General features: G+C 39.6%; 1 protein-coding gene across 1 annotated transcript; it reads right to left on the bottom strand.

Moving 5' to 3' along the window:
• Positions 1-14295: 14295 nt before the first annotated feature.
• On the bottom strand, positions 14296-16264 carry LOC131163030 (zinc-finger homeodomain protein 2-like). The gene is made up of 2 exons (XM_058119729.1): positions 15859-16264; positions 14296-15589 (listed from the first exon to the last, which is right to left on the bottom strand). The coding sequence occupies exon 2, from the start codon at positions 15398-15400 to the stop codon at positions 14456-14458; it is 945 nt and encodes a 314-aa protein (XP_057975712.1). The 5' UTR covers positions 15401-15589; positions 15859-16264; the 3' UTR covers positions 14296-14455.
• Between the last annotated feature and the right edge of the window lie 1525 nt (positions 16265-17789).

The following is a 17789-nucleotide window of genomic DNA, read 5'->3' as shown; positions in this document are numbered from 1 at the left end:
TGAGACATGAATGAGGTGTTATATGTTACTACGCCATCTGGGAATGTATCTTCTATAGGAAGATGTTGGTAGACTGCCTAGTGGAAATTCAGGAGAAGCTGCTACCGGAGAATCTTGTGGTATACGACATGTCAAGGTTTGATGTTATCTTGGGGATGAATTGGTTGTTTTCCAGTTATGCTGTGATCGACTGTCGTAGGAAGGTGGTAGTTTTCATGTCATGACATACTCATTTTTTTCTACAGATTTTTTTTTTATATAATATCAATATCACATATCCCATATTCCAACTTAGCAGGTCACAATCCACTTGGGCCCGTGGGCACCAGGGATATATCAGAACATAAAACAGAAGCCCTAGCAGCAGAAAATATACAAACATGTACATCTTAATACCATATACCACAATATACCAGAGTTACTACAATCATTGTATTTTCATATATACATCCCAAAAATAAAACCTAGGGACATTTCCCACAAAATCTAACTGTCCCTACAAAACTTACCCTTCAAAAAAAGCAGATAAACCGTACTATGTTAGCGGGACTTTTCCCGCTCTTCTATCCGGGGCTCCTGAAAAGTTAATAAGATTTAGGGGTGAGACATCTCTCAGTAAGGGAAATAAACTAATACCAGTGTGTGGCAACATGAGTATTTTGTGTTCTACATATACCATACATAACATATTCAATAATGTTTATCAAATCTAGGAAAACATACATATATATCAACACATAGTCTATATACTGCATTTTCATAAACATATCTCATCTTATACAATAATAATAACATAAAACAATCCTGATAGGTTAGTTGGCTGTTGTCATGTATTACCCCCACATGACTAGGTTGTGTGACCCGAAGGCGGGATCTGACAATGGTTGGCCGACCACTGCCAAGTCAAACAGTAGTCTGTAGGTCCGATGGGTCTACCCAGACTGGTTCGTACACCAGGGCCGATAACAGCACACTTCTTGAAAATAACCACATCAACCATCTAATCTCACACCACTCCGTACAGCGGCGTTAACACAGATATCATGATCACGAGGACCATGGACACATAGCAACGGTACCGTGCAAGTGCTAGCCTAGACCAAACCAACCAGGTTCTGATATCATATACATATACTAAAATCGTGATACATGGATATCTCATATAAATAATTATCAAATCAATCATATCATTTTTCACATATACATATTTCATGAAAATCATCGGCCCGTATGCCGAAATTACACATTTTATCATAGCTCGGTCTGTACGCCGGCAAATCACATAGCACAGCCTGTACGCTAGCAAATCACATAGCTAGGCCCGTACGCCGACAAATCACGTAGCACAGCCCGTACGCTGGCAAATCTCATCCATATAGCACGGCCCGTACGCCGGCAAATCACACACACATATATATAAATATCTAGGCCCGTACGCCGATTTTTCATCATAGAAATCCATATCGTCCCCATTCCCAGAAAACAGTATTTCACAACATTTTTATACTCATGCCACACTAAACAAATTTTCCACGTATTCATCATATCGTCATTTAAGCAGTATTTTCCAAATATAAATATGTTTATTTTTCCTGAAACCAGATGCTACATATATATATATATATATATATATATATATATATATATATATATATATATATACACACACACACATGCATTTTCTCAAAACAAACTAGTTTAGTTTATCCCCTTACCTGATTCCTAAAAAGCCCATAAGAAAATCTTCCTCGTAACCACAAGGTTCGCAACTCAACACCCTGAAAATGATAACTCGCAGAATTAAAGTTTAATATTTTCGTACGTACAACATTTTCTATAACTACCACTAAGTCTAATTCGACTTAAAAAGTCTTACCTCAATTTAGGGATGATTTCCAACGTTCCCAATCAACACTATTGGAAATGAAAATTTCCAGTATTAAAGTTCAGTATTTTTACGCGTATATCACTTTCTTTAACTGTCAAAAATCCAAATATTGAATATAAATCCTTACCTTGGATTTAGGATGAAATCCAACTTCGTTTCCCTGATAATCCGCTCCGGTAGACTTGTAGAGAACTTCGCTAGGAGCGTCGTGGTGACTTCAGTTTGTCGATCCGACATAAAACTAGCCCAAAATCGAAGAGAGAGAGAGTAAAGAGAGAGAGAGTGAGAGAGTGCACTGACGCACACCAAAAATCCAATTCAAATTGGATTTTGACTTTCAAAGCTTCTTGAAGAAGCTTGAGTTATTATATATATATATATATATATATATATATATATATATATATACATATTAATATCATAGTAATCATTAATTAAAGTAAAGTTTCTTGAAGAAGCTTTCACACTTTATATATATATATATATATATATATACCTTTAACCTATATATTAAATGTATATCATAATAACTTACTTACACACACACACACACACACACACACATATATATATATATATATATATATATATATATTTTCACTTATCATTTTATTTATTTTACTTATTAATTTCATTAATTTATTTTATTTTATTATTTTTCAATATATATATATTTTCCTTATCATTTTATTCATTTTACTTGTTAATTGAATTAATTTATTTTATTTTATTATTTTTATTATTATTTTTTAAATTTTATTTTTCCCGATTACTACATTTCAAATCTTCTGGAGGGTAGGAGTACGAATTCTTAGGATCGTGTGTGTGTCCAGCGCCACAGATTCTATCGGCACTATAGGCGAGGAGGCTACTCTTGGACGGATGTCAGGGGTACCTAACTTATACGAAGGAACCACCGCGGGATGAGTTGAGACTCAAGGACATTTGAGTAGTCAGCGAGTTCCTGGATGTGTTTCCAAATGAGTTGTTGCCTGGTAAGGCACCGATCTCTAAAGTTCCGTACTGGATGGCTCCAGCGGAACTTCAAGAGTTGATGGAGCAGTTACAAGAATTACTGGACAGGGGATCCATTCGACCTAGTGTTTCCCCTTGGAGCGCTCCAGTATTGTTTGTGAAGAAGAAGGGTGAGTCAATGCGGATGTGCATTGATTACCATGAGATTAACATGGTAACTGTGAAAAATCGCTATCCTTTACCTCGTATAGATGATCTTTTTGACCAGTTGCAGGGGACGCGGGTCTTTTTGAAAATCGACTTGCGGTCAAGATATCATCAGGTGAGGGTTAGAGCGGAGGACGTAGTGAAGATTGCTTTCCGAACCAAATATGGCCACTAAGAGTTCTTAGTCATGCCATTTGAGTTAACGAATGCTTCAATGGTGTTTATGGATCTGATGAACAGGGTTTTCCATTAGTACCTAGATCGATTCGTAGTGGTATTCATTGATAACATTCTGGTATACTCGAGGAGTACGGAAGAGCACGTGGAACATTTGACGTTAGTGTTACAGATTTTTCGGTAGAAGAAGTTGTATGCTAAACTAAAGAAATGTGAATTTTGGTTGAATCAGATTGCGTTCTTAGGCCATGTGGTTACTGGGGATGGTATATCAGTTGATCCTAGTAAGATTGAAGCTGTGGTCGACTGGGTAAGGCCGAAGAATGTGCAGGAGGTTTGGAATTTTCTAGGACTGGCGGGTTACTATCGTCGGTTCGTAGAGGGTTTTTCTAAACTATCTGGACCTCTGACATGATTGACCAGGAAATGAGTGTAGTTTGAGTGGACTAGTGATTGCGAGCAGTGCTCTCAGGAGTTGAAGCACCGGTTGGTTACTGTTCTAGTGTTGACCATTCCTTCAGGGGATGGTGGGTTTGTGATTTATAGCGACGTGTCTCTGAAAGGCTTGAGATATGTGCTTATGCAGCAGGGTAAGGTAGTGGCGTATGCCTCTCGGCAACTGAAAGAATATGAGAAGAATTATCCTACGCATGATCTAGAATTGGCTACTGTGGTATATGCACTGAGGTCTAGCGACATTATCTGTACGGGGTATAGTGTGAGATCTTCATAGACCATAAGAGCCTCAGGTATTTTTTCACGCAGAAGGAGTTGAACATGAGGCAGAGGCGGTGGCTAGAGTTGATTAAGGACTACGATTGCACGATCAGTTATCATCTAGGGAAGGCTAATATGGTGGTTGATGCGTTAAGTCGGAAGTCAAGGCCTATGACTGTATCTGCGATTGTAATTCAGTGTCACATCAAACGAAATTTGGAAAGCTCAGGTATAGAGCTGGTGGTTGGTGATCATCAGGATTTTCTCGCTAGTTTGGTGATCCAACCGACCTTGTCTAAGCATATAAAAGCTGCACAAGCTAGTGATGCAAAGTTGGCAGAGGTTATGGAAAAGGTGCAGCAGGGACTAGCTACAGAGTTTAACATCTCCAAGGGAGGTGTGCCGAGGTTTGGGGCCAGACTATGTGTTCCGAACAATGATGAGATTAGGAGGACGATTCTAGAGGAAGCGCATCGTTCTATGTATACGGTACATCCTGGTAGTACAAAGTTGTACTAGGACTTGCGCGAGACCTTCTGGTGGTCTGGTATGAAGAGGCATATTGTCTGACGTGTTCGCTAGTGAAAGCTGAACATTAGAGGCCGGCAGGGCTGTTGTAGTCTTTGCCTATTCCGGTGTGAAAATGGGAGCATATTTCCATAGATTTTGTGACCGGATTGCCGCCAGCACGGCAGAATGCTATTTGGGTGGTCGTGGATAGATTAACTAAATCTGCTCATTTCATACTGATGAAAGTTGGCTATCCTTTGAGTAAGCTAGCAGATTTGTATGTGCATGAGATTGTGAGAATATACGAAGTACTAGTGTCCATAGTATCGAATCGGGATCCGAGGTTCACTTCTCGATTTTGGATGAGCCTGCAATTCCACCCCTCGACTGATGGACAGTCGGAGAGGATGAAACAGATATTGGAAGATATGTTGTGAGCGTGTGTATTAGACTTTGGTGGCAGTTGGATACAGTTTATGCCACTTGTAGAGTTCGCTTATAACAACAACTTCTAGTCTAGTATCGGGATGGCACCGTTTGAGGCTTTGTATGGTCGAAGGTGTCGATCTCCGTTGTGTTGGGATGAGGTTGGTGAACGTCAGGTGTTAGGACCTGAACTTATGCTGCAGGCGTCTGAGAAGGTGGGTTTGATTTGGGAGAGGATTAGATCAGCTCAAAATTGGTAGAAGAGTTATGCAGATGTTCGCCGCCGTGAATTAGAGTTCGAGGTAGGAGGTAAGGTATTTCTGCATATCGCTCCGATGAAGGGGGTGATGAGATTTGGGAGGAAGGGTAAGCTGAGCCTGAGGTATATCGGACCATTTGAGGTACTTAAGCGAGTAGGTCTGGTAGCCTACAGAGTTGCATTACCTATAGCACTTTCGAGGGTCCATGATGTGTTTCACGTATCCATGTTGAGGAGGTAAGTGTTGGATCCTTCACATGTTATTAGCTACGATGATTTGGAAATTAGGGATACTTTAGCATATGAGAAGATACCTGTTCAGGTTCTGGACCGTAAAGTTCAGAAGTTTCGTACCAGAGAGATACTGTTAGTGAAGTTATTGTGGTGAAATCACGAAGTTGAGGAAGTTTCTTGGGAAGTGGAAACGAAAATACGCCAGAAGTATCCGCAGTTATTTGGAGCACTTGTACATGATCCTACTGTGGGTCGGGATAGGTGGTTAGTTGTCGGGAGTGTGTGTGTATTGCGAACTCCTGAGACTGTTGTATATGTAACCACGATATTCCTCCGCCATAAGTGAGGGTATGTATGTGTATGTGTATGATGGGACTGCGTTGTAGTAGTAGCCAGTTTATTATTGGTAGATCGTATTTGTGTATTCTGGATATGACTTTATGAATGAAAGATGGAAAATTTTAAGGACAAAATTTTTGTAAAGAGGGGAGATTGTAAGAATCCGAACCGTGATAAATGAGTTTAAATAAATAAGAGAGGGACAAATTGGGAATTTGGCAGATTTCATCGACGAAGGCCATGCATTTCTCGTCGACGAAATTCAAAGACTCGTCGACGAGGAGAAGCCGAGCAGTCTCGGAAAAATCGGAGATCCCAGATTCGTCGACGAGGCCACCAATTCGTCGACGAAGTTAGTAAAAGATTCGTCGACGAAGGCACCATTTCGTCAACGAAGTTGCCCGGGTCAAAGGGTTATAAATAGGATTTTTCATTACTTCTTCACTAAGTACTCAATCCTATCTCTCTCTCGCTCTCTCTTTCTAGAACTCTCTCTACACTCATTCTCTCTAAATTTCTTCACCGATCGTTGATGGAATCAAAAATTTGAAGTTAACACGAGGATCGTGGAAGGATTCTCTACAATTTTTACGGATCAGAATCTCGTTTCGGAGATTTTTGGGTTTTGGCGAAAAATCGAGGTAAGGCTTGGTTTTCATTTTCGATCTGGTAGTTTTGTAGGTAACAATGTCGTGAGCATATTCTGTATTGTGATTTGTAGGTTTTGAAACTCGGTTCGCTGTTTAGGGGCCTTGGAGTTCGAGATTTGCTTTTCGGGGAAAAAGGTGAGGGGAACTATGTTTATATTGGTTATTTTTGAAATCGGACTCGGTGGAATTGTGGTCCACGGTTCTGTGTGTGTTTTAGTTACTCATTTGGGAGGATCTAACGGGAAAAACTATGGGTTTTTCATTATTACAGTTTTGGGAAAAAGGGAGCGACGAGCTGAATCCTGGGTTTTGTTGAAAATCGAGTATATGTGTGATTTATACTATGATATTGGGATGGCCGTGTCTTGACTTGTTTAAACTGTATTTGTTTGAAAAACCATGGTTTAGATTACCAAATGGGTGTGGTTTGTTTGGTTATATGAGCATGCATATGTGTGTGATATGTTGAAATGCTAGTAGGAACTGGGTTCCGAAATTGTTCCACGTACTGAGAGTGTCTGGCTCTATATCCAAGGGCGTGCGTTTATCGTCTGCCACATAGGCAAGAGTGTCCGGCTATATATTTGAGGGTGTGAGCCTATACCGGCAGATCGGGCTGAAGGGTGTGGATCCACTAGTTAGCGCCGGTACGATGCCATGGGAGTCGGGGACTAGCCATGTGCCGATGGCTTCGTGCTTCGCGAGTTGGCCGGGCCAACGCTGGATTGTCGTGGACCGGCTTCGAGCCGAAGGGTGTGATGACACTAGGATTACTGATCATGTGTATGTGTATGTGTATGAGTGCGTGTATGCACTGTGGAAATTAATATTAGAATGCATTTAACTGCGTGTATGTTGCATCATGATAACACTCAAATGTCACACATCGATATAACCAGTGTTCTTCCTTACTGAGAGGTATCTCACCCCTACTGTACGTACATTTTTACAGGTCCTTCAAGTAACCGGAACTAGCGTCCTGGTGTAGGGAGCGTAGTGGCCGATATACTGCGTTAGCGCTTGGGTAAGTGTTAGGACTGTATTTTTGGTGGGTTGCCATTTTGAGATGTGTTTGGGCACCCGTTTGTACGTTGTGATAGAGCCATGTTTTGCTCTTGTATAGATTCTGGTATGGTACTGCATATGTTGTTATAGAATGACATTTTTCAGCTGCGTATATGATTGTGATTGGATGTGTTTAGGGTGCCTGGGAACCCCACGGGGTTGGACCCTCATCCATTGTACTGTATCTTTGGATGTTTTTATCGGATACAAGGACAGGTTAGATTACATTTTCACCCTTGAGTCCCAATTCGGGGTTCGGGGCGTGACATATATAGCCACGGTACCGAGCTCGTGAAACTGAACTAAACTAACATCCGTGTTCTGATAACATATAATACATGATATTATAACATCTTTCATAATTTCATAATTAAGGTCTCGTGCCGAACATTTCATAATTACGGCCTCGTGCCGAACATTTCATAAATACGGCCTCGTATCGAACATTTAATACATAGCATTCTGAAAATAAATCAATTATCATATATTTCAAAATCATCATATATTACATTATTACGTAATTCCTGAAAACATTGTAACGACCTGCTCCTTTTTCACATATATTTTTTTTTTTATATAAATAAATTATCATCACATCATACATTCCAACTCAGCAGGTCACAATCCATCTGGACCCGTGGGCACTAGGGATATAACAAAACATACAGTAGAAGCCTACGCAGCAGAAAGTATAAAATCATATACATCTCATCATAATGTGCATAACACATACCAGAGTCACTACAATTTCTATCTCACAGTATATACATCTCAAAAATGAAATCTAGGGACAATTCCCACAAAACCTAACTGTCCCTACCAAAAACTTACCCTTCCAAAGAGGGCAAACAACTGATCTAGATCAGCGGGGCTTTTCCCGCTCTCCTATCGGGGGCTCCTAAAAAATGTATAAGATTTAGGGGTGAGACACCTCTCAGTAAGGGAAATAAACTAATACCAGTGTGTGGCAACATGAGTATTCTGTGTTCTACATATACCATACATAACATATTCAATACTATTTATCAAATATGGGAAAACATATGCATATCAACACATAGTAGAATATACTGCATTTTCATAAACATATCTCATCTCATACACTAATAATAACATAAAACAATTCTGGTAGGTTAGCTGGCCGTTGTCATGTATTACCTCCACATGACTGGGTTGTGTGGCCCGAAGGAGGGACCTGACAATGGTTGGCCGACCACTGCCAAGTCAAACAGTAGTCTGTAGGTCCGATGGGTCTACCCAGACTGGTCCGTACACCAGGGGCGATAATAGCACACTTCTTGAAAATAACCACATCGACCATCCAATCTCACACCACTCCGTACAGCGGTGTTAACACAAATATCATGATCACGAGGACCATGGACACATAGCAACGGTACCGTGCAAGTGCTAGCTTAGACCAAGCCAACCAGGTTCTGATATCATATACATATACTAAAACCGTGATACATAAATATCTCATATCATTTATTTTCACATCAATCATATCATTTCACATATATACGTGTATCATAAAAATCATCGGTCCGTACGCCGGTATTACACATTTTAACATAGCACGGCCCGTACGCCGGTAAATCACATAACACAGCCCGTACGCTGGCAAATCACATAGCACAGCCCGTACGCTGGCAAATCACATAGCACGGCCCGTACGCCGGCAAATCTCATCCACATAGCACGGCCCATACGCCGAAAAATCACATATACATATAAAAATATCTCGGCCCGTACGCCGGTTTTCCATCATAGAAATCCATATCGTCCCCATTCCAAAAAAAATAGTATTTCACAACATTTTTATACTCATGCCACACTAAACAAATTTTCTACGTATTTAACATATCATCATTTAAACAGTATTTTCCAAATATAAATTATATATATAAATATATTTATTTTTCCTGAAACCAGATGCTATATATATATATACATACATTTTCTCAAAACAAAACTAGCTTAGTTTATCCCCTTACCTGATTCCTGAAAAGCCCCTAAGAAAATCTTCCCCGTACCCACAAGGTTCTCAACTCAATACCCTGAAAATGAAAATTCGCAAAATTAAAGTTTAGTATTTTCGTACGTACAATATTTTCTATAACTACCACTAAGTCAAATTCGACTTAAAAAGTCTTACCTCAACTTAGGGATGATTCCCAACGTTCCCAATCAACACCTTGGAACTGAAAATTTTCAATATTAAAGTTTAGTATTTTTATGCTTATATCACTTTCTTCAACTGTCAAAAATCCAAATATTGAATATAAAGTCTTACCTTGGATTTGGGATGAAATCCAACTTCGTTTCCCTGACGATCCACTCCGGTAGACTTGTAGAGAACTTCGCCAGAAGCGTCGTGGTGGCTTCGATTTGTCGATCCGGCGTAAAACTAGCCCGGAATCGAAGAGAGAGAGAGTCGTAGGAGAGAGGGAGAAGAGAGAGAGAATGAACTAAAAGCTTCTTAAAGAAGCTTGTGTTATTTTATATATAAATATATATATATATATATGTATATATATATATAAAATAGTAAACATTTATTAAAGTGTAGCTTCTTGAAGAAGGTTTTATACTTTATATATATATATATATATATACATACACACACACACACACACACACACACACATATATATTTATACATGCTTTAATATTTATATATATATATATATTTGTTCCTTATCATACTATTTATTTTATTTGTTAATTTAATTAATTAATTTTATTTTATTATTTTATTATTATTATTATATATATATTTTTTTTCCTGGTTACTACATTTGCTTATTCGTAAAATTTCCATAACTTGATACATTTCATGAAAAATAATATTCATGCCACACAAAGCTGAGTAAATCCATACGTTTTATTCTAAAATCACATTCCTGTATAACAACAGTATTTTCCCAATAACATATATTTTCTCAATAATATTCACATATAATACATATTCCCTGAAAATTACTTTGCTAATAATTATAATAATACGTGTGGAAAAATAATTGCTTTAGTTTATTCGCTTACCTGACTACTGAGAAAGCCTCTAAAATATCTTGATTTAACCCCCGCAGGATTTCCTAATCAATACCTTGAAACTGAAAACTCTTAGTATTAAACTTTAGTATTTTCACGTGTATATCATTTCCTATAACTACCATAAGACCAAATTTGGTTTAAAAAGTCTAACTTCAATTTAGGGATGATTTCCAACTTGCTTTCACCAACGATCCACTCTGACAGATTTGAAGAGAACTTCCCCAGGAGCGTCGTGGTGGCTTCAGATTGTCAATCCAGCATAAATTTGGCCCGAAATCGAAGAAAGAGAGAGAGAGAGAAAAAAAAAATCGAAGGTAGGAGAGAGAGGATGAGAGGTTTCTTAATTTGGAAGTTAAAATACGGATTTCTAGTATTTATAGGACTGAATTCGTCAACAAGCCACGCCATCTCGTCGACGAGTTCTTCAATAATTTCGTTGATGAAACCCACTCCTCGTCGATGAAATTTAGTCGGCTCAAAAACCTCTCTCGGTATTTTCTCGTCGACAAATCCCTGTGTTCGTCGTTGAGACCCTGGTAATTCCTCTCGGTTATTCCTTCTAAAGTGTAATGTTGTCGACGAAGTCGACTTCTCCTTTCTGTTACTGTTTCCATTCCCCATCCTCTTTATTTAATTTACATTATTTTATTGTCATTTGATTTATGAAATTCAAAATGCCTTATGATATATTTCACAAATTTTATTTTTCAAGAATGAAATGTCAATTTCATGAGAATAAATCTATTTATATTGTGTTTGGGAGCATAAATTTTAGATTTTATACTTAAATTTGAATGAATTCTGATAAATATTAATATAATTTTGTATTTTAAATTCAAGACTTTTCCAAATATAAGATTAATTTGTATTACAAACTTTTAAAAAAATATAATATTAATATTATCACCAAACTTATTTGAATGCATAGGTGTATGTATATATCTTTTCATGTGCGTTATACCATATTTTAATTTCAAATATGACTGAGTTACACCTTAACTGCTTGACTATTATATTTAAAACTTAATTATTGGTTAACAATTAAATGGAATAAACATTTGAATACACACAAAAAAATAATGTAACAAATTTGATTAAATCTTTGCATAAGATAGAGTGTCGCTTTGAGAATCAAAATTAAATAACCGATAACAATAACTTTTTTATCGTAATTCTCATCAAAATGTCAAAGCAATGATGGATTCTCTCAGATAAATTCTCATGCTAATCCAAGAACCCTCACTCAAACATAAACTTCAAATAATAAGTTAAGTGTTATGCAATGTGAATAAATATGTTCTTCATTTTAACTCCAATGCCATATTCTATTATGAATTACCAAATTTCCTAAAATAAAAGAAACAAAAGATAAATTTTAATATAATCTCGCACAAGAAAATACCAATTACAGGTTTGAAACATTTTTTTTTCTTGCATTGTTTACACTTCCAAAGCATTCTCTCAATGACTCGAAACAACAATGCAACATATAACTCTAAAGCCGAAAGCAGACCAAACGACACCAGATGAGGAAGGCAATAAACACAAAACGACAACCTTCACCAGTCGTCACATCATTTTCACAGAAAAATTGGCTTTAGCAGGGATGGAGTCACCGTCTCCGCCATCATCGCCGTCGTCTTCTTCGTCCAAGGAGACATTCGTAATCACACCGTTCAAAGCAGACAAGCAAAACCTCCTGGACCGCACGCCCAGCCCCAGACGAGCCCCGCCGCTCGCCTCCACGCACAGCCCCAGTGCGCAGGCTACGTCCCCCTGCCCGTCGGTCAACATCATCACCTTCTCGCCGACGGCCAGATCCCGGCCCCACGCCCGCATCACGAACACGTCGTTCACCGCCACGCACGCGATCAGATCCGCCCCCCTTGCCCTCGACGCCTCGACGCCTCTGACGTACCGCCCGCACCTCGAGGAGAACGCGGCGGAGACTCCCACGACGACGAGCTTCTTGCCCCTGCTGAGGCTCGAAACCGTGATGGTGCGGAGCCTGTCGTTTCGGTCAAGGTAGGAGAGGGTCGCGTTCGGGAGCTTCTCGCCGACAGGGACCGGCATCCAACGGCGGGACCCGACGATCTGTGGGCGGCGGTGGACAGCGGAGATTTCCCGGAATGGAGGCGGGCCTGGCGGGCCGTAGAGGTTGAGGAGGAAGGATCGGCGAGATTGGGGGAGGGCGGAGTGGGGATTCCAGGAAGTGGTGATGGACTTGTGGGGGTACACGGAAATGGCGAGGTTCGTCTGGTTCAGAGAGTGAGAATTGGAAGAAGAAGATGATGATGAAGAGGAGGAGGAGGAGGAGAGTGGGATGGTAGCGAATGTGGCTGCTATGTTGTTTACTGATGCGGCCATTAGAGACTGAGAGCGATGGGATTAGGATTGGGTGAATAGGATTCTGTTGATTTGAGTTTGCAGACTTATAGGAGAAGGAGAGGGGCATTAGGGTTTAAGGAGTGTTTAGTGGGGAATTTAGTGAGGGGGGTTGGTTTGGGTCAGCAGGGCTACTTTGGAATTTTATAATTTTTGGGATGGGAGAAGTTGCCTGCCTCTAGAAACATCCACCTAGGTTTAGCAATGTGGGTAAAATAGTCGTTATTATTAATATTTGATGTTCCAGGCTACCCATTTAGACAAGTCTTCATCCACTCACACCTAGTGATGAAAATATTTTATGGCTCTATCCATTAATCATCACAAATCATAAATGGAAAATGGAATCTTAAAATGACCAAAGTTCAATCTTGTCTTTATCACTTAAGTAAAATTAATTAGATAATAATAATATTATTATTATTATTATTATCTTAAGTATGACAAGTTGAAGGTTAGCTCTATGGTTATAAAGTCCTAGACTTGCAAGTAAAGAGTAGAAAGTTTTGCTCAAATTAAAATCTTAATATACTTGAGGTTAGCTAGGGTTGAGCATTATTAAATATGAAAAATAATTAATTGATTTTGCATGATTAATCATTTAAAATTCTAAGAATTTTTTTTTCCTAATCTTGGGGTATAAATGAGAAGGAGAAAGGAACATTAAACTCTCATAAGATTGACATGACAAGCATTGAATTTTAAAAAGTTCCAAGTAGGAATATTTGGAGAAAAAAAAATCAATAAGACATCTTTATTTGTGCAACAAATCACAAGTTCCAAATTTATTTATGAAGAAGCAAATCTATTCTATTAATTTCCATTTAGTCAAATAATCAGACACATTAACTAATCATCCAAAATTATGTTGTAATTGCATTGGAATTATTAATAATTTAATGAGAGTTAGGGGAAAGCCGACCTTGTCGTTAAGGTGGAGTACCGAATCAAGAATTCTCTTTCTTCATCATCAATTGAATCACTGTTCGCGACCCAGGAACCAAGAATTCTCTTTCCTCATCATCAATTGAATTACTGTTCGCAACCCAAGACCTTATGGCCTGCCTCTATGGCCATACTTATAAATATGGGCTGTCCTAATTTTGACCATATCTATTTAAAAAATTTTGAGCCTAAGGTAAGGGTGGGGTTAATGATTGTTTAATGGAATTTACTGAATTGATTAAAAATTAGTTTTTAATGATGGATCAATAATAAACTTTAATTGGTTTTGAGTCTTTTGACAATCAAAAGGATGGTTGAATGTCATTAAAATTTAAATAGTAATAAAGAGTAAAGGGGTATGTATGATAATATTAATATTTTTTGAAAATAAGTTTAAAATATTATTCCTGTTATTTATTTCAGTATATATTTTTTAGCTGAATCCAGAAGACGGGAAAGAATTTGAAAAAAAAAACATAAGAATAATCTTTGTTTGAAAACAAATGCTACATGATTCAAGAATTCATAATGGATGTAACAGAAGAATAATTCATAATTCATTTCTCTAAGCAATGAATATATCACTCGAGCTAGCTTGATCAATCTTACAATCCAACGCGCTTACAATTGCTCCTGCTGCGGCTGCGGCTGCGGCTGCGGATGCTGCTGCTGCTGCTGCTGCTGCTTTACGGAGTTCTTGTTGTTGTGCATCCAGACTTTGAGAACTTGTCTCTTCACCCCAACCTCTGCGCAGAACCTTTGGATTTCTTCTTCGCTCTGGTTTTGAATCCTCCACCCCATCTTCTCCGCAAACTCCAGCATCCTCTCCTTCTGCTCCTGCGTGAACTTCGTCCTGAACCGCTTCTTGGACCCACCCAGCACCGCTCCCGGAGGCGGCGGCGGCGGCGCCCCCACATTCAGATCCTCGCTCGACGACTCCGCCCCCACACTGCCCCCAAACGCCACCGTCATGGGCTGAACCGCCGCCGCCAAAGGGCTAGCATGTAACGACCCCATCGAAATCTTCTGCTGCTGAAGCAGAACCGCGGCCGACAGCGGCGACGGGAGCTGAAGCGGATGGACCATGGCACTGGTAGCGCCTCTCAGAAATTGGGCGTCACCCTCGACGACTCGCCGGTGGAAGTTCCGGTGACAGTTGCAAGCCGCGCACCGGAAAGCTTCGGGGGTGCCTTCTTCGCCGCTGCGCATGAACTCGCAGCAGCCGTCGACGACGTTGCCACCGGTGCTGGCGGCGTGGTTCTTGAGGCATTCCAAGTACCTAGCGGTGGCGGTGGCCTTCAACGGTGGCTTCTTGGTGTCGACGTCCGGATCTCTAGCTTCGCCGAGCGATGATGATGGGTGTTGGTAACTCTGTGGGTGATCGTCTGGGGTACTTTCGGTGCTGCCGCCGAAGATGGCGTGAATGTTGGTGTAATTAGAAGAGTTTCTTCTCTGATCTGTTCGCAGGAGGAGCGAAGAAGATTCATGGATGGGGCTAATGTAGCCCAGAGAGTGATGATCTGATGGTGCCGTTTTCATCTCCCTCTGTTGCCCGCCAAATGCCATTACTAATTTGCTAATTACTCAGTAAACCTAGCTAGCTACCCAGATCGACCGATGTCTAAATTCTTAAGTTGTCTTATTTTGATTTGGGTGATCATCTCTGATCGATCATGATTGATGAAGCCATCAGCTCACGGACCCTAGCTAGCTTCTCCCACGCCCAACTTAATACACATTCATAAATGCACAGCGCTGCAAATATTCAAACAGATGGTCATCATCTACCACCAGTGTAGCTTTATAAGTATATAACAAAAGCTCCTGAACATCTAACTCCGATCCACGCCCAGTTCATCCTAGAAGGTTGGATCTTCAGTACTACTGCTAATATGTGCATATAACGGACCCACCAACCAATACTAATCGCAGCTGCTAAGCATATACGTATGGTCAAGACTCGACAGCAGTTAGAAAACAAGCACATATATTTTGCAATGAAAAAGAAAAACTCGATCTCAAACCTGGCCAACCGAGCAAAGTTAGCTCACAAGTACATCTACATAGAGAAGCCCTTCATTCTAACTAGACCCCGTTTTCACATGAGAGTGCAGGCAGCAGGAGAGAGATCAGAAGCGGGCAGCTAGCAACAGAACAGCTCCATCATATGTGGACTCACCCACCATAGCCGTAACCGTGACTGAGCAAGTAACCAGTAAGCACCTCTCTAATGGCTTGGTTTCTGCAGTAAGCCAGAGAGAGAGAGATGGGGTTGTGGGTCGGGGCGGCTGCTGCTTCCCAGTTCCCAGAAGGGCAACAGGGTAGCTAGATATGAAACAGGAGACAGCGCGGTTGGGTTTGATGAAGGCTAGCTGGGGGAGATGGGGAATTGAGATGGGATGGGGATGGGAATGGTGATAAGGGTAATGGGGAGGTGAAAGAGATAATTGGGGCTAAAAACATAAACCGACAAGGTCATGTTGGTGCTGTTGCAGTCACGCCCCTTGCCTGCCAATCTGCCAGGCCCCATTCCCCCCACCCCCATCATTATTGCCCCTTCCCCCCCACCCTTCCAACTTCAACTTCAACTTCAATTCCTCTCCGCTCTCATTCCTTATCCCCTGCCCTGCATTCCCATGTACCCACTCTCCCTTCAGTATTCATGGACCAAACCAAATTCATACGGTAAATATTAAATGCTACCTCCATGGCTTCTGCATACTCAATTATTGATTCCAAGCTTTTAATGTTGTATACTTTATGCTACCTATTTAGTTATTTGTTTAAAATTTTTAGTTTTAATGTATGTATTCCAAGTTTCTAACCATCTTAATGGCTTAATCCAACATTTGAAGATCATTTGGTTGTGGGATCTTTGGTTATTTGAATCTGTTTTCAGAGTTTTATGGCACTTTTGTGGAGGGGAAAACTTAGGGCAATCACATATGAAAGTTTGAAAGTGGCCAGCAAGATGTTTGTGAAGCCCTAAGTGAGAATGGTTGAGAAATGAAGTCACTGCTGTAAGATTGCCATGGCATTTATGTAATCTAATTGTTTTCTTTGGAGTTTTGTGGATATAGGCCTACAAAGTAAAGAGTTCGAAGTACCTCAAAACCAATACCAAAAGGTTCCTCGACTTCCAAGAAGGTTTTTTAAGGTACTTTGACTTGGAAGAAAAGTACTTTTAAGTTAGGTTAATAGCTAATGCAAAGTCAATCTTCCTTTTTCTATGATAAGTAGCGTCTTTAGTGCCTACTAATTGAACCCTTGGTGTGCATTTTCTTATTGAAAGGGGGCTTTCTTTGACTACGAAAGTGGCAAATATGAAAAGTGAAAATGATTGAATGCGGCCTAGAAGAACATCTATTGAAGTTCTTAGATTCTATTCTCTAATGAAGCTATCAATTAATTATGGTATTTTCATGATGCTTCACTTTCAATTCAACATGAAAGCATGTGAGGTATGTTAAATTAAAAAGGAGTGTCATGATCCTCCTCATTTCAATTTAAATATTGCATTAGGTAAAAGACATTCAACTCTCCTGAAGTTTGGTAAAAATAAATTGATTTATTTTTAGGTTCCAAAAATTTCGGAGGTTTCTTGCGAGGTTTCAAGAATTCCAGGAACCTCCCCAAGGTTTCCCAAAAAGACACAAATCTTTTCTTGCATTTTGCAAAAAAGATATATCTTTAAAAAAGAAATTTGTGTCTTTTTAACAAATCTTAAAAAAGTTCTATGCTATTTTTAAATTATTAAAAAAGGTCAATGAAATTTTTGAAATCTAAAAAAATGTCACTATCTTTTTATCAAATCTTAAAAAAGGTGAGTGTTTTTTATCTAATACATTTCAAAAACACTCCTTCGCTACTTGATTTACTATCTAACCACATGATATGTACTCTAGGAGAAATTACACCTTGGGATAGAATTTCAAATATAAATTGCAAATTTATC

The sequence above is a fragment of the Malania oleifera genome, chromosome 8, assembly GCF_029873635.1.
Source record: "Malania oleifera isolate guangnan ecotype guangnan chromosome 8, ASM2987363v1, whole genome shotgun sequence".
NCBI classification, from domain to species: domain Eukaryota; kingdom Viridiplantae; phylum Streptophyta; class Magnoliopsida; order Santalales; family Ximeniaceae; genus Malania; species Malania oleifera.
The sequence above is the reverse complement of the archived record's forward strand: the minus strand, read 5'-3'. Positions and strand labels throughout refer to the sequence as shown.